We start from the raw sequence: 18,105 nt of genomic DNA, 5'->3' as shown, positions 1-18,105 counted from the left end.
AGAAGGAAAACCAACACAGCGACTGACATTTCAGTGCGCACAGTGGAGTGTGCAGCTTCGGGCCACACGCTCCATTGTGTGCAGCGGAGAATTCGGATGCGGGCACGCACTAATGCGCCCACATCAGAATACAGCGGCAGTAATCTTTTCTGACACCGGCCGTTCTGTGACCCAGCGGGGTCACAGAACGGACAGTGTCTCACATTGTGTGAACTTGGCCTAAAGGTGTATGGAGATGTTGTCCTTACTACATACATGTCTGTAAGTATAGAGATTAGAGTAGATTGTGGAGAGCAGCAGAGCATTCACAGGGAGAGGTTAGGGAACTCCTTAATGTTAGGCTAATGCCTTTGTCACGTACTATTAATCTAAGACAAATAATCCCATCCGAGGATTCAGGCTATGTTCGCACTATGGGGACAGGCAAATAATGTTCACTATTATTATTTGTGGCCGTCATTTCAGGCTAAGATCCTGTAGTGGGATTTTTTTTTTCCCTTTATACTTTCATATTACTGAATCCACCATTGAAAGTCACAAACCAGCCAAGCGCTTGTCACAAACCAGCCAAGCGCTTATATACCTGCAAGTTTCTGCCACTTTGTAGTGTTAACGGGTCCAACAAACTGGCCCTTGGCTATTATCGGCCATCAGCCGCCCTTCTCTGCATACATGGGGAGATGCGAGGCCAATGGCAGATAGTGTTTTTGACAGGTTAGCCAATGAACAAGTGAATGATGTACAAGCAAAGGTCTGCTGATCACTGGCCTTACTACAGGAGGCGTCTGTTTGGCCAATAGTCGGCCTTTGTAATACAATACTCACCTCTGGGACCTCCAACACTTAGGTCATACCTATCCAACCGATAAAAAGTGACCAATGCCTCTCTCCTCTTTTCAAAATATCCTTTTTTTTTCCCTTTTTTTTTTTTTTTTTTTGCCCTCTAACCTCCACCAAATCTTCCAGTATGTGAAAAATCAGTGGAGGGGATACTAGAAAGCAGGACTTTAGAGTTTTGAAGGTCCTTTTAGAAAGCAATAGTTGTGATAAATACGGTTATAATTTTATGGGAGAAATTTATCAAACATGGTGTAAAGTGAAACTGGCTCAGTTGCCCCTAGCAACCAATCAGATTCCACCTTTCATTTTCCAAAGAGTCTGTGAGGAATGAAAGGTGGAATCTGATTGGTTGCTGGGGGCAACTGAGCCAGTTTTACTTTACACCATGTTTGATAAATCTCCCCCTATGTGTGTATATTTCTGGTAATCTGTGGGATTCCCGCTCTCCCTGTCCTCCCATGTCCCTATATTCCGTCTAAACGACGTTCTCTGTAATAATAGTAAGCAGGCAGTCAGCTATTGTTATGATCATAATGGAAAATTATACGTGTGCCTGCATGTAACCGTGAGTCCTGTTTGCCCTCCATAATGTTAATCCCATTCACTTACACTCCCTGTATGACAAACATGTCCAGAATGAGCGCAGAACGCCAGGCTCCGTGTTCAGACATCTTACCCTGGAAGCTCGTACGTTCTCCCAGCTCATGCATCGCCCCTCTTCATCTAAACGAAATAGATTTCTCCTATTTTCACATAGAAAATAATTTTCAGAGTTAAAAACTGATATTTTCACCAAAAAGCTTAAAGGGGTACTCCGGTAAAAATATTTTTTCTTTCCAATCAACTGATTTCAGAAAGTTTTATATAGATTTGTAATTTACTTCTATTTAAAAAATCTCCAGTCTTATCAGCTGCTGCATGTCCTGCGGGAAATTATGTCTTCTGTCCAGTCTGACACAGTGCTCTCTGCTGCCACCTCTGTCCATGTCAGGATCTGTCCAGAGCAGAAAAGGGTTTTCTATGGGGATTTGCTCCTGTTCCTGAGATGTCAGTAGAGAGCACTGTGTCAGAATGAAAAGAAAACACCACTTCCTGCAGGACATACAGCAGCTGATAAGTACTGAAAGACTGGAGATTTTTAAATAGAAGAAAACTACAAATCTATATAACTTTCTGACACCAATAGATTTGAAAGAAAAAGATTTTCGCCCGAATATCCCTTTAATCATTGTATAATAGGTTTTCAGCCTTCTAATGTGCACAGTGTTTCATGTTTTTTTTTTGTTTTTTTTTTTGTTCCACATCCCTTCCCCCACCCTCCAGTTGCTGATTGACAGCTGACTTTCTATACACAACATGGATTGATAACTGCCAATCAGCAGCTGGTGGGTAAAGTTTGCTGTTGCTCATGAATATATATGACTACTGAGCACACACATAATAGAGAGCAACCAATCAGATTCCACTTTTCATTCCTCACAGACTCTTTGAAAGGTGGAATCTGGTTGCTAGGGGCAACTGAGCCAGCCACTTTACACCATGTTTGCTAAATCTCCCTCTATAGAGCCCATACAGCAAGCCCCTTATTGCAGTAGAGAAAACACTATATTTAATGTAGTCCTTTATTTTTCCCTCCATTTACAGTTATCTTTTATATACATTTCATAAAGTGATGAATCCGTTCCCTGCTGTGGAGTCTCTGGGACCGCGCAGGTCTCATAGCTATGAAAGACTTGTGTGTTCTGAGCTATGGGATCAATTACCAGCAGAAATAAAGAGTTTTCTGTAAAATCCAGTCACCTTTTTATTCTATGAGAATTTAACTCGATTAAAATCACAGGAGGCAAGGAGTAGCACGTCTCACCAGATTCCATCACGTATACGTGATATACAGTATGTGTATGTATTCATATATATTTACTGGTGTGTGTGTATAATGTCTCACTGGTGTAGGTGGGGAGTAATGGCCCTATTTCACGGGTCGTTTAGAGGAGCAAACGAGCGCTCTCAGCGGCGGGGGGGCTGCCCAAGGCATCGCTGATTGTCCGGGCAGCCCATAGGATACAGCAGCGTCTGCTGCCAATGCTCCTATTCAACGGAGCGACGGTATCAGTCGCTTGTTTTTCAACATGTTGAAAAACAAGCGACTGTAACGATCAGCCGACATGAATGATGTCGACTGATCGTTGCACTCCGTAGCGGCCGATATCGGCTGAATACGGACGATAATCGTTCCGTGGAATAGGGCCTTAAGGGCTAGACTGTGTGGCCCGATCCCAAAGATTACAGAAAAAGTTCCTTCTGGCTGTGATAGAAGGGACACACAGGGCATTTCAGCTTGCTGTGTAGCCGTATACCAGTCAGAGACCCCATGCTGACCCCCTGTCCACCATCATAAGCACCTAGAATGGATATGTAAACAACAGACAAAGACAGATTTGGTCAGCTCTCCTACAACACCAATCACACTAGGCAGGAGCACTTCTACACACAAAAAAGGCAACAGCTCACCGCAATGGCAACATACAGACAACAATACAGATATGAAAAATCACTAAAAGCGCCCCCCCCCCCCCCCTACTGCTAATAAAAACCTCCATAAAAATGAGGCACTTGATTACCATTTGCAAATAGTGTGTACCATCCCACCACGATAAGGTGGCCTCATGCCTGGGATGGACCCTACACTGTACTATGGCCTCTCCATGGCTAACAGTACGTCTATGCTCTGGCATGCAGGATCCAACTAATACTGGCAAAAATAATAACCACCTGGGTGGGAAGGGTGGAGTGTGCGACCAAGTAGAGGCAGCCGTAACCCCCCGCCCCCCCCCCCCCCACCCCCCCCCCCCCCCTATTTATAACACATCAAGGATAAGTTAAGCCAAACAAACATAGATGTGTATGACTACCATAAAGGGGTATTCTGTCCGAATCAGATTGGTGGCCTTATAGATCATTGATCACTAATCAATGGAGTGCCAACACCTGGCTGTCAGCTGTTCAGCAGCTGGCTCCTTTCACTGTGTGGTGGTAGTGTGTAGTAACCAGGCCCGGCCATTACAAAGTGAAGGAACCAGCTGCTTATAACCCCATTCACTGTATAGTGGTGGTGAGCTGCAGTAACCACGTCCGGCCTGAACAGCTCATTATCAGCACTCTGTCAATCCGTAATTATTGACCTAAAAAACCCTTTAATGGTGCGTTCACACCCACAGGATCTGCAGCTGATTTTCTGCTGCGGATCCGCAGCAGATCTGCAGCAGATTTCATTTAAATAACTGAACACCGCATCAAATCTGCACCATCAAATCTGCTGCAGATCCTGTAGGTGTGAACGCACCCTAAGACTGCATTCAAATATGGCAGTTTTTTTTTTGGTATTTAAGGGTTTTCAAAACTTCATGATTTGAGACTGGATCAGGAAGTTGTTGCCTATTGGACCTTGTTGTTCTGCGTTGTTGCTGGTTTTATGCCTTGGAGGTCCTATGTGTTCTTTACTCTTCATTCTACAAATAGATATAAGCAATGGGGCAAGAATTATGAAACTGTCTAAAAGAATACCTGTTCTTGTTGCCGGTGGCAACCAATCACAGCACTGCTTTAATTTTTCTAAGTCACTGTAAGAAATTAAAGCTGAGCTGCGATTGGCTGCTTTAGGCAGTATAGTCAGTTTCATAAATCTCCCCCATGATGTTCCTTACGTCCATGTGACCCGGTCGTCATTATTCACGTTTTGTGGAAACTAATAAATTCTCCCTACTGTCATGTTTCAGTTTATTCCATCAAAGAACACAGGAAAAAATAAAAAATGTTGCTATGCCCCGAGAACGTGTTGGGCGCCAGGTGTTCGGCTCGTGTCATTCACTCCAGCCTGTTATGCGAGGGAAAGAATTCCAAGGAAAACTCCGACATGTAACTTATAATTAATATTAATGGATTTCTTCACGTTCCTCCCTTATTGAGGCCGTTTTGCTTCAGGAGATGTACGGCGGTGGTCTGAAAATCTTAGTTAGGCGCTGTTCACATTTTGCTTCCTTTCAATTGGAAAGGCTTCCGACGAATCCAGAAAATGGAGACTGATATAGACTAATGTAGTGGATGGATAAATTGTAAAAAAAAATGTATTAATAAACACACATTCTTAGCTTTTAGGTGATAAATGCTTAAGGGTAAGTTTATTTTCCTCAATAAATGGCATGTTCCGAAGGGATATGCATCCCTGTACTATTCTTCTCCCCCATGGATCGGATCAATTCCTGGTTTACTCTCTTAATTATGACCCTTTCCTGCCAGTCCCTTTTGCCCACATGTGCAGTGGAGACCAAATGCCAGTACTAATGGGACAGATCAGGAGATTGCAGTTGAACTGAGCATGTGTGACCTACCTTAGTGGATGGACAAAGGCCGGTTGTAACCATGGCCAAAGTATTGAAAAAATAGAATGATTAGGGAAATCTAAAAGTATATATCTCCTAAACAGGACATTTTCAGCTTGTACAATTGAAATATGTTTCATTTCACATAATACATCAGTTTACACCTATTTATTTTCGTGGGGCAGCCTCTTTAACTTAATGGAATAAACCTCATGAAATAGGAAAAAATGGAACAAAAAGGAATATAATATGGAACCAATATGGATACAATATGGAATTTATTTATTTTTTTTAGTAGTTTTGTATTTTCCTCATTTTCCTGTGGAATATTATATTGTTGGATCCATCAGGAATACCCTTGGGGATACAAGTTCCCAACCGTGCAGATGAGTCTCCTATACCTTAGTTTCAATTAAAAACCTAATTTGAGGTCAGCTATGCTGTGGTATCCATAAGGCAGTACTTACTACTAATGGTAGGACCATCGTGGCCGTCATCTCTGACAGTACCTGTACAATTGTGTCTCCACAGCCCTTTTTCCCGCTCATGAATCTCCAGTGTTCTCCAGAAGTCAGCAAATTTCTGTGCATGGCTTTCGTTCCGGAATGTACAGAACCCAAGCACATTGTGCTGCCCTGCAGAGCCATGTGCCAGACCGTATACTCCGACTGCAAGAACTTAATGGAAACCTTTGACATTGCCTGGCCTTCGGAGCTGGAGTGCAACAAGTAAGTGGTGACCTAAAAACAATAGGGCAGACTTACTACAAATGGCCCAATATTCTGGCATAATTTATGGAATAAAATATCTAGTACCACATTTATTATGAGTTTTATGCAATTTCTATTGAAATGGAGTGTTGGGAATGAGTCTGAATAAAGTATTCCAGAGAACTGGTGCAGCACAAGGGAAGTCTTGGTGGAGGGAGTGAGGGGTTCTGATTATGGAAGATGTTAGTCTAAGATCATTAGCAAAATGTAGAACGTCCTTCAGGAGATAATTTTGACACCTTGGTCCATGGAGTGAAGGGATCAGAAGCCAGACTGTAGGGGATCAAGATGTACTTTATCAGAGATACAGCGGGTTAGGCGAGAATAGACCAGACGTTTCAGGAGTTTGGAGATGAAAGGCAAATAAGAGACAGGTCGATAGATGCACAGGATGGGTCAAGAGATGTTGTTTTTTGTTTTTTTTTCAGTAGTGGGGTTATAATAGAATGTTTGAAGGAGGAGGGAAAGATACCAGAAAAGAGTGAGAGGTTGAACATTTTACTGAGTTGAGTAGTGACGGCAGGAGAGAGAGACTGGAGGAGGTGTGAGGGAATAGGGTAACTAGGTAGTAGGAAAAGAGGAGGAGAGAAGCTTAGAAACTTCTTCCTCCGTCACTGGATCAAAACCTGAGAGTGATGAGAGAATAGGATCTATGGGACTTTGGGACTGGGAGGTGATGTCAGAGCGGATAGTGTCAATTTTAAATTTGAAGTAGAAGGCCAGGTCTTCAGCACAGAGGTCCGTGATGGGTATCTGAACTTTGGGCTTAAAGGACAACTCCCACAAAAATTTTTTTTTGCTCATTTAACACACATTACAAAGTTATATAACTTTGTAATGTGGTTAAATACCCGGCCTGGCCCCCTTCCCCCACTTTCGGACCCCCGACCCCCCACCCCGGAAGTTAAGGAATTTATACATTACCTATTACGATCGTCACGGTCCTCTTCTCCGGGGCGGCATCTGGTGACGACGACGTCAGAGCCGAGGGGCGGTCCGGGTCTTCTTCCTCCTCGGCGTCTTCATGCAAAGTGAATGGGGATGAAAAGGCTGCTGGTGCACATGCGCACCAGCAGCCTTTTCATTGGCTGGAGCGCATCACATGGCTTCCAGCTTGCTCAGCCCTGATTGGCTGAGCTTGCTGGAAGCCATGTGATGCGCTCCAGCCAATGAAAAGGCTGCCGGTGCGCAAGCGCACTGGCAGCCTTTTCCATCCCCTGGACCCGGAAGTTGGAGACATCGCTGGATGGCGGAAGGCGGCGACGGAGAGGCGGACGGCGGGCGAATCGAGCGGCGATCGTCACCGGAGAGATGGTGAGTATGGTGTCTGTGTGTGTCTGTGTTTTTTTTTTTTTTGGGGGTCCCACGGGAGTTGTCCTTTAAGAAGAGAGTTAAGGGTATCAAAAAGGTTTTGTATTGTTGGACAGTGATGAAGTGAGAGAGGTTAAGCAGGCTTGTTTGGCGAGGTGAAGGGCAGAGTAATAGGTGTTAAAACACCCCATTTATTTATTCATAGTCTTCATCTTTTGTATTTTATTGAGATTTCTTCCATTTTTGTTTTCTTCTTCAGGCTGGTGGACTGTACAGCACCGAAGGTTCCAGAGAAGGAACATAGCACCAATGTGCCAGCTGGGGACATCCAAAAAGACTATGGGTTTTGGTGCCCACGTCATTTGAAAACCTTCCAAGTAACCGGCTACAAGTTTTTGGGGGTCAATCACTGCGCACCTCCTTGCCCTAACATGTACTTTAGTAAAGAAAATTTAGAATTTGCCAAAAATTTCATTGGCATAATCTCGATCATTTGCCTTTGTGCCACACTCTTCACATTCCTCACGTTTCTAATCGACGTGAAAAGGTTCCGATACCCAGAGAGGCCGATCATTTTCTACTCCGTCTGTTACAGCATCGTATCGTTCATATACTTTATTGGCTTTGCTATCGGAAACTCTGTCTCCTGCAACGAGGCACATGAAGACTTTGCAGACGCAGACACCGTAGTCCTTGGGTCCCAGAACAAAGCTTGTACAGTTATCTTTATGCTTCTGTATTTCTGCACTATGGCCGGGACTATATGGTGGGTCATGCTCACCATAACCTGGTATTTGGCAGCTGGGCAGAAATGGAGCAGTGAGGCCATAGAGCAGAAGGCCATGTGGTTTCACACAGTGGCTTGGGGTATTCCTGGGATCCTCACCATCATACTACTGGCCATGAACAAGGTGGAAGGAGACAATATCAGTGGTGTCTGCTTTGTTGGACTCTACGACCAGAACGTGTCCACATACTTTGTTCTCTTACCTCTTTGTTTTAGCGTCTTCATTGGACTTTCTCTTCTCCTTGCTGGGATCATATCGTTAAACAACGTACGGCAAGTGATACAACATGATGAGAGGAACCAAGAGAAGCTGAAAAAATTCATGATCCGAATTGGCGTTTTCAGTGGCACTTACCTTGTTCCTCTAGGAATATTACTGTGCTGTTATGTCTACGAACTCTTGTCTAGGTCTTCTTGGGAAGTGACTTGGGTTGCAGACCATTGCCAGGAGTACCATATTCCATGCCCCTATCAGGTCATTTTATTTTATTATTTCTGCAATTTTTTTTTTTCTTCTCACACCCAGTGAAAAACACCCTCTGAGTGCAGAGTGCCTAGCAAATGTACTGTAGTGAGCGGCAATGCATACAGCATTAGTTCTCACCTTCAGGTCACATACACATGTGCTAGGCAAAGTGTTCGGCCCAGTGAATGTAGTAAGTGATGATATATGTATGCAGCACTGCCCATGTAGACATGTTTTCTAGATCACGCCCTTTCAGTGCCGGGCAGGCACAAGGGCCATATTCTCTAGGTCAGTGATGGGGAACCTGCAGCCCTTCGGCTGTTGCAAAACTACAATTTCCATCATGCCTGGACAGCCAAAGCTTAAGTTTTGGCTGTCCAGGCATGATGGGTATTGTAGTTTTGCAACAGCCAGAGGGCCGCAGGTTCCCCATCCCCGACCTAGAGAATATTCAGAAAAGAGGGCTTGGGTGGCTAGTCATTGTTACACTTGTTTAGTCAGACAATATGAGACCTGTAAGAACCAGACAATTAACCCCTGAGACTAAGGGCCCATTCAAACTCAAATTCCGCTCGGAACCCCTGCCCACAGACTCCGCGCCGAATCCCGCCTGCTATCTATTTCAATGGGAGGCCTTGTGTGCCTCCACTCTCTGCCCCTTTCCGCTCAAAGGATAGACATGTCCGCAGGCAGGGGTTCCGAGCGGAATTTCTTCGATTTCGTAGTGTGACCAGCCCCTAAGATTTTTTATAGACCCATTCTGTGTGATTTATAAAAGTAACGATATGTTTCTCTTCCACTATAGCTAAAGAATTTGTCCAGACCAGACCTTGGTTTGTTTCTAACCAAATATGTCATGACTTTAATCGTGGGGATCTCAGCCATTTTCTGGGTCGGAAGCAAAAAAACCTGCTCTGAGTGGGCCAACTTCTTTCACCGAAACAAAAAACAAGAGTAAGATGGTTTTCTTTTATAGTTAGTTTGCTCTTTTGTGCATTGTGGAGCATGTTTGCATGCGATGAAGAGAGTCTATGATCATAAGGGTAAAAAAAATGCGTCAAGGAAATATCTCCCGGTGGATGATGTCTGAGGGCTGCCAGGAAAACACGTTTGGCTGTTGGTATAAGGTGAAAAGGCTCTCCCAACAGTTCACTGGATGATGTTGGTGGATATCAGTGGTTGGGGTCGGGCGTGAAATTACTGTCCAATCCCTTTTGTTCTCAAAGAGAAAAGCCCCAGCCAGAGCTTTCTGGTTGCAGCTAGTGTTGAGTGGACATGCCGAACTGTTCGGGTTAAGCAACGTTCTTCGAACATTCAGCATTTGAATACCGGTGTTTTTATTATTTTCTGCAATTTAATCCTAATAGAATCGGTATATGTTTCCCTAGACTATCTTTCTTCAGAAGAACTGGGTGGGTTGAATGATGTTATGCAGCTGGGTTCTTGCAATGTTTTCCATGGCTGTAGGCTGATGTCACCTCAACCACTTCAAAGGAGAATACATATTTACACGCAGATATTAGAAATATTTCTCAGCCTTCTGCCAAGAATATCCTCCTCGATAAACATCTACAGCGGAATTTCAAATTGAGATAAGATCACGATGATCGGAATACAATGGTCAACAGTATTGTTGCCTTTGAAGGGTTGTCCTACCTGGACAGGACCCAGTCTGTGGAACTTGGATATTATCGCCACGGATCCACATCTTGTTAGCTGTGGGCAGACGTGTATCTATTCTGCAGGAAATGTAGCGCTATATAGTGACTGTACACCAGTTGCTCTAAAACAATGACTCTTCTTTGGGTACTAGAGAAGGACGGAAAAGGCAGAGCATGCCTAGAAAATGTTCCTATTCTAGTGAATAGGCTGTGCTTTTAGACCATTGTGCTTGGGTCCATGGGGTTTGCTGTATCTATATACCAATAAAGGGAACCTGTCACTCAGTGTGCCGGGGCAGACCCCACTTAGCATACAGCGCGCACGCTCAGCTTCCGACGGCGATATCTCCATCCTCGGACCGGGTCCAGGAGCGGGACTTCCAGGGCTCCACGGGGGGTCTGGTGGGTTCTGCCCCAGCACACTGTGTGACAGGTTTCCTTTAAAAACAGCTCAGTCAGGATGGCTGCCCCCATAAAAATGTAGTGAAATTAAATTAAAATATTTTTTACAATAACAAAATTGAAACTGGTTACAAAAAAATTGGCACCTGATCCTAAGCATTTTTAAAAAGTTCATTAATTTTAAGCGAGTTATTAAAAAATAGGATAAGACATGAACTAATTTGTCAGTGCGAGTGTGACTGCTGGTACCCCCACCAATTAGAAGAATGGAGGTCATTTGGGAAATTGAGTTATAGTGCTCATACACAACTGAGTTTGCTAAACATGGCCGGCTTGGATGTCCCATAAACAGTGAATAGAGTGATTGTGGTCCACACTGGCTGCCACTCCACTCACTTATGGTACAATTGCCATCTGTTATGACCATTGGAGTACCAGTACGTATCAGCTAATGCATAAGGGATAACCTTTAACATAGGTGTCGACTAGAGATGAGCGAACCGGGTTCGAGTTGATCCGAACCCGAACGTTCGGTATTTGATTAGCTGGGGCTGCTGACCTTGGATAAAGCTCTAAGGTGGTCTGGAAAACATGGATACAGCCAATGACTATATCCATGTTTTCCAGATAGCCTTAGGGCTTTATCTAAGTTCAGCAGCCGCCGCTAATCGAATGCCAAACGATCGGGTTCGGATGGACTCGAGCATGCTCCAGGTTCTCTCATCTCTAGTGTCAACCAACAATAAATGGAAAGAGCAGGGATAAGTTGCTGTCGGCCACCTCCAGCAGTAGCTCATCCCTTGTAAGATAAAGGAGTCAGGCATACTATAATCTAACACGCCCAATCCTCCCTTCCTTCCTTTAACATCTACTAATTGGAGACTCACATACAGACTATCTAGTTGACCGATGTAATCCACAGCCTCAGCTCCGTTTATTCATTGGGTATGGCCACCTTAACTAGAATATCCCTACTTCCTACCATGTTCAATTAGTCCTCTATGCCATATCCCGTCTCTAAGAGTCACTTTTTTTTTTTTACTGAGCTTGGGTCAGGAAATTACATAATGCCAGATGGTGTGGTCTACACGGCACAAGGCTTTCTTGTTCCTTCGGCACCTTCTTGGCCAGCTATCCCCCAGACCTCCGGCTTCGGTCTGCAGACTTGCACCTCTGCGGTTTGTTCCCGTCTGGAATGAGGTTTGGTATACAGGCCATCTAGCATTTCCTTTCCTCTGTGGTATGTGTTCTCGGCCTTATATTCTAGGCAATGTCAGCAGGGGACATGTCTGCCTAGAGCAGGAATTACCAACCTCATGTAGTAGTGTGCACCCAGTCTGTCTAATCAGCACATATTTTGTTTTTTTCTGACATTTCTCCATGTTCGGCTGAAACCTAATCTGTATACCTGGAGGTTGTGGCAGGATTCTTACATGACATGTGCTCGTTTTTGGTTTCAGATGCTACAATCCTTTAAAATTTTAAAGAGCAGATAAAACGTTTGTAATGTCAAGTCTTGATCGGTTGGGGTCTGCGTGTTCATACCTTGACCAATCAAAAGTACGGGTCGGGAGAAGTCCACGTTGCCATGCGTTCCTCACTTTGCTCTGTGTCCGTCCGACTTGGACAACCCCATAGGCTTTCATTATGCAGCTGTCTGGGTCACGTAACACAGGTCTCGTTCTCCTGATCGGCCACGGTCTGAACACTCAGATCCTGACCGACCAAAACATTTAACGTGTCGAAAAGTGTTTTTTTTTTTTTTTTTATGACAGCTACTCTTATCAGTCTTTTAGATACCAAAGATGGATTACAATATAGTCAACACCAAGTCTATTAGTTCATCTGTGTGAATTTTTTCACACTAATAAGCACCAGAAACCAGGCATGTATCTAAAACTCGCTGAATGTATAAATAGCCAAAATAGTAAATCCACCCACAAGACAGTAAATTTTTCCATAGTGTGAACATGCCCTTACAGTTCAGCTGCTTGAAAGCTAAGACATTGATTTCTCTTAGTTTTACATCCTCAAACCTAATCCTTAAAACTAATGACCCATAAGAATCAAGTTCTGGCCATAGGGCAAACATATCATGGATCAGATTTCGACAAAGCTGCTTAAATTTCTCTTATTGGTTCCCTTGTAGGATGTTCTACCTGTAATGGAAAACAGATAGGGTACTAAAGTCATAACACAGTCATAAATCATAGTGGAGTTATAGCATTATAATATTACATAAAGTAATACAACTTCAACCAAAGCTAGGGCGTATTAACCCCGGTAGATTTAGACAAAGGCAATGTTCCCTTAAAGCACTGCCCCCCTACCTGTAGCTCTTCTACTGTTGCAGAACTACAACTCCTATCATGATGGTAGTTGTGGTTTTGCAATAGCTAGAAGATCACAGACTGGGAAACACTGCCTTAAAATGTTAACTTAAAGGGGTTATCCAGCGCTACGAAAACATGGCCACTTTCTTCCAGAGACAGCACTGCTCTTGTCTCCCGTTTGGGTGCAGATTTTGCAATTTAGTTCCATTGACGTGAATAGAGGTAAATTGCAAACCGCACGTTAACTGGAGACAAGAGCGGTGCTGTCTCTGGAAGAAAGTGGCCATGTTTTTGTAGCGCTGGATAACCACTTTAATAGGCCGAACGTTCCTTCTAGATCCCCAGAAAGAACTGGGTCAGTTGTTAACCTGGTGTTTTGGAAATTTTTTTATTTTTTTTTTTACCTTTTTACATTATGCTCTTTGAAGAAATAGTGTGGTATTATAATTAAGTGTAGACTATTATACAGCCTTCACTGTAAAGAATCCATTTCAGACTTTTAACCTTTTCTCCTCCAGCCACAGGGGGTGCTCTTGCATCTCCTAATTTTGAACTGTACCTCCAACTTTATCTTCTTTTTTAAATTTCCACATTATTTGCTTTTTAACCAAATGGACCACATGGTTGATCACTTTTTTTCCCGATTCTGTAGCTATAACATTTTCTGTTGCTAGCACCTCCTCCTTGGAGCTTCTACCGACTAAAATCTAGGTGCAAACTTTTGTTGTTCTTTCCGGGTAAAGTCAATTATTTCTATGTGATTGAGATCTTCCATACATCCCCAAACTTTATTCTCTTCCCAATGGGACAATGGAGGGGCATTGCTCCTGCTTGACCATCTTGTCGTTTACTGGGAGACCTTAAAACATTGCTAAGTTCAGTCCCAGTGAATGGAATGGTGGTAATGAGACGCTGTTTCTGCTGTCTTATCTAAGGGTAGAATAAATTAGTGACAGAGAAGCGAAAAAGAATGATTTATCACTTACACTGTTCTGTGCAGCTGATTTAGAGATATACTTCTGAATAACATGGACAATAGGTAGATCTATCCATTATGTGCGTGAGCCCAATAGTCCTGGATATTCATGAGAACAGAAAACTGTGTATAGGCACCTGTCAATCAGCAGCTGGAGGGCAGGGGGAGGGGTGTGTCAAGAATCCTATTCTCCTGCATATTAGGAGAACGGCTGAACAAAATGATGTAAGTGATACACCGATCTGTTCAGCATCTCTGTCTCTAGTTTATGCTACCCTCATTTAAGGAAGCATAAACCTAGTGACAGATTCCCTTTAAGCATGCACAGTACTTGCAGGATGATCAGTGGTGGTCACAGCAGTTAGTTGGACCCTTTTTGGTTAGTTGGGATAACACTAGAGGAGTGCGACTGGAGCATGCTCTATTTGGATCGCTTGGCATTTGAATACAGGTGGCTAACAAAGGTTGGATGCAGCCCTAGGGAGTCCTGGACTGCATCCAACTTCGTCAGCCACCAGTATTCAAGTGCTGAGTGATCCTACTTGAACCTGCTCAAGTTGCATTCCTCTCTAGATAAAACCTTTCAATGATATTTTTCTTTTAGTATGTGTTGATTTTTAATTTATTGCATTTTTCTTCCATTCGAACATTTATTGCCTCCTATGTATACTGTGGGGTTCAATGTGATTCTTCTTATGTTCTAGCCCTGTAGCCGAGAGCCGAAGAGTCCTACAGGAGTCCTGTGAATACTTCATCAAACACAACTCTAAACCAAAGCACAAGAAGCATCATAGATCCAGTTCTCACAAGCTGAAGGTTCTCTCCAAGTCCATGGGAACAAGCACCACTACTAAAGCAAACCATGGAGTGTCCGCAATGACTATCACCAGCCATGATTTCCTGGACAAAGAGACGGCGGTGGACCTTCAGAGTACAAGGGCCCAGTCACCACATGAAGACCAGGAGTCAGCAAGTAGTATCATGAAAACAAGAACAGATCCCACAGGAGAGGTTACAACTCAGACACTACTAGAGAACTCTGAGGTTCCCATACAACATATGGAGCAGAACAATTACCCCAGTGTGGCCAAAGGGAATGGCGTGACTGGGAATATACCAAAAAAGATTGAGGGCAGGTAAGAATCCAGATCTAACCATGGAAGTCTAGTGTGTTTTATGCATATGAAATACCCATTTAATTTGTTAAAGGAGTTTTCCAATTTAAAAATACTCATCCCCTATCCACAACCTCCATGCCTCCCAGGGATCTCTCTATTGGCGACCCGGCTTCTTTGTTATGAGTCAAGCTGCAGGTCAGTGCATGCCACACAGCTATTCACTCCCAATGGGGCCACCAGGGAGAGACTAGTACAGCATGCGACTCTTTACGGCGGCTCCATAGACAATAAATGGATCTGCGGGCAAAGCGCCGACTTGCAGCTTGATTCATAACAAAGAATCCAGGTCCCCAGTAGATCCAAAGGAGTTCAACCCCCCCACCCCACCCCAATCTCTTACCACTCACTTATCCTGTGGATAGGGGACAAATAAATTAAAATTTTGGCCAAACCCTTTAAGTCACTTGTCCAGTGTTGGGTTCCTAATATGAATTTTCACTTGTATTTTCTGCCCTATTCTAGTTTACTCATTGAAAACCACTTGAGTGACCCAGCCCTGTATCCTGACAGTGGATCTCCACCTTCTCCACCGAGCGTGAGTCCGACCAATCCGCACGCACCATTGTTCACCAACGAAGAAAAGGAACTTGAAAATGGCACGGAAACCGTGTGACAAATCTGACTTTGAAGGACTATGGTTGGATTTTTCATTGCAGTAACGTCGAGCTGACGGCCAACATTGACGTTTCACGGACGTTTTGCACTTATACATTGTAAAGCATTTACAGTATACGCGATGTCTGACAACAAGGGAGATGGACATTGTGAGGACACAGCCACGACTCTACATACTGACTCTCCTTAGAATACGGCTGGCTCCAGGATGCCCCATGTTTTGTTGCCTTCATATTGTTACATTTTATAATGTAGATTATTATATATATATATACGTGTCTGGTGAATGCGTCATCACCTATAAGGCAATGATTGTATATACTGTAGCTAGGTTGCTGGCTTGCTCAGAGATGCTTCTGTATTAGTCTTAACACTGGGACTGAGAAATAACTAGAATAGGCTTACTGCCGCGTCTACTGGTTATCCACTGGTTATGTTACATCCTGCTGGTCATTTTGGTAGTTTTTACACTGGAAATTATTTAAAAGAAAATTAAAATTCATAATTTTTCATAACTCTTTTATGCAGCGCTTCTGTCCTTATATCCTTGGAACTCTTTAATGCTGCACATTGGATAACACATGTCAAACCCTGCCACAGACTCTCATACAGTATAAGGAAGTCAGAAGATCTTTCCCTGAGGGGCTATGGAGTGGCTATTGCCTTTTAGACTTCATAGGGACCAGATGAGTATAGCATGATTACTATTTTTATTCAATCCCTAGGCCTATAAAAAATGTATTTATCAAAAAAATCAATATAAGCAGGGGGTGGGGGGAAATAAAAAAACACACTATGCTTACTGCTCCCAGTGCCCGCGCTGCACTGCAACACAGCTCCCGGACCCTGACGGCTGCCATTTTCTTCCCGGTTCCGGATACGTCACGACCCGGGTTCCATTGCACAGATGGGTGGGATTTAGCCCACTCAGCCACTCAGTGACTGCAGCTGTGTCCCACCCTAGTCACTGACTGGCTGAGCGGGGTTGTGACGTAGCCGAAGGGGAGCTGAGAAGACAGCCGACTGGGTTCCAGGAGCGGGACGGCGCTGTGCAGACAGCGGACTATAACTTGCCCTTAGATTTTTTTACTTCCCCACCAGACTTCTCCTTTAATTTGATTCTAGAAGAAATGGTTTGTATATGAATAGATCCAGTGAACACTACGCTGTGTGTCCTGCAGTAGTGAACCGGATCCAGCATTTACTTTCCCAAATACCAGATAAAAATAGAAGCCGAACTTCATAGAAATAGCACGAGCCAAACAATAGGAAAAATGTATTTACACTGGGAGCGATGCAGATAACGCGGCTTTTGTTCCTGTAATGTATGATAACCTTATACCGGTGGGTGCGGCGGCAGCGGCTTTGCTCACACACATCAGTTAAAAGGGAGGCACAAGATGGCAATCTGGCATTGTACAGGTCTGCCATTCCTGAGCCACTCATCCGAAAATTATTATATTTAAAGGGGCACAAACCCTAAAAATAAAAGACAAAACCTATGTCAGTCTGCAAATGGCACGTTCAGCACTGCTACATCCGCCTATTCTAACACATAAACTATACTTGAAAACACAAAGCTTGAAATGAATGGACGCGGTCTCGCTGTTTGTTTAGGTTGAGGATAGTCATCATATGGCGGTAATACCCCATCACAAAAAAATGTAAGTGAGCTGCCCGAGCTGGTATGTGGAGCCATAAAACATGGGGCGTTCATTGTCAGGTGATTTATTGTTGGAGGAGCTGATCGAGTCTGAATGGGCGATGCGGAGCATTGTTTTCCTGTACACATAGTTACGTGATACGGCGGCGACATTGTGAGGCCACCACTCGACTTCTTTCATCTTGCTGCTTTCACAGAGCGCACAAACCTGTTTCTCCATTGTTCTGCGATGAATGTGGGAGCATAGCTATAGAGTGACATCATAATGGCCGCTAAGAAGGTAAACAGTGACACAAGTGCAGGGGAGGGGGTTCTCAGAAATAGCTTCACGCATGGTGTAAGATGGCCTGGAGACGGGGAAGAATTATAAACTAAAGATCTGAAAAGTTTATTGAGAAGAATCTGAAGAAAAAAAAACATTTCTTTTAAATCATCTGGTGTCAGAAAGTGCCAAAGATTGTTCATTTACATCTGTTAAGAAAAAAAACTGAAGTCTTCCAGTACTTATTAGCTGCTGTATGTCCAGCAGGAAGTGGTGTGCTCTTTCTAGCCTGACACAGTGCTCTCTGCTTCCAGCTCAGTTCATAACTGGAAATATCCAGAGCAGCAGCAAATCCCCATAGAAAACCACTCCTGCTCTGGACAGTTCCTGACACGGACAGAGGGTGGCAGCGGAGAGCACTGTGTCAGACTGGAAAGAATACACCACTTCCTGCAAGACATA

At 43.8% G+C, this 18,105-nt stretch overlaps 1 protein-coding gene across 4 annotated transcripts in view; it reads left to right on the top strand.

The window, feature by feature from the left end:
• Positions 1 to 16,233, top strand: part of FZD6 (frizzled class receptor 6) — a 37,152-nt gene extending 20,919 nt beyond the window's left edge. For all 4 annotated transcript variants that reach the window (XM_069957269.1, XM_069957270.1, XM_069957271.1 and 1 more), the window contains 5 exons: positions 5,751 to 5,947; positions 7,560 to 8,562; positions 9,359 to 9,507; positions 14,630 to 15,061; positions 15,566 to 16,233. In XM_069957269.1, coding sequence (XP_069813370.1) covers positions 5,751 to 5,947; positions 7,560 to 8,562; positions 9,359 to 9,507; positions 14,630 to 15,061; positions 15,566 to 15,716 — 1,932 coding nt within the window. In that variant the 3' untranslated portion in view covers positions 15,717 to 16,233. The remainder of the gene's footprint in view (positions 1 to 5,750; positions 5,948 to 7,559; positions 8,563 to 9,358; positions 9,508 to 14,629; positions 15,062 to 15,565) is intronic.
• Positions 16,234 to 18,105: the final 1,872 nt, after the last annotated feature.

This window comes from Dendropsophus ebraccatus, chromosome 2, assembly GCF_027789765.1.
Source record: "Dendropsophus ebraccatus isolate aDenEbr1 chromosome 2, aDenEbr1.pat, whole genome shotgun sequence".
Lineage (NCBI taxonomy): Eukaryota > Metazoa > Chordata > Amphibia > Anura > Hylidae > Dendropsophus > Dendropsophus ebraccatus.
Note: the sequence above shows the minus strand (reverse complement) of the source record. Positions and strands in the feature narration are given on the sequence as shown.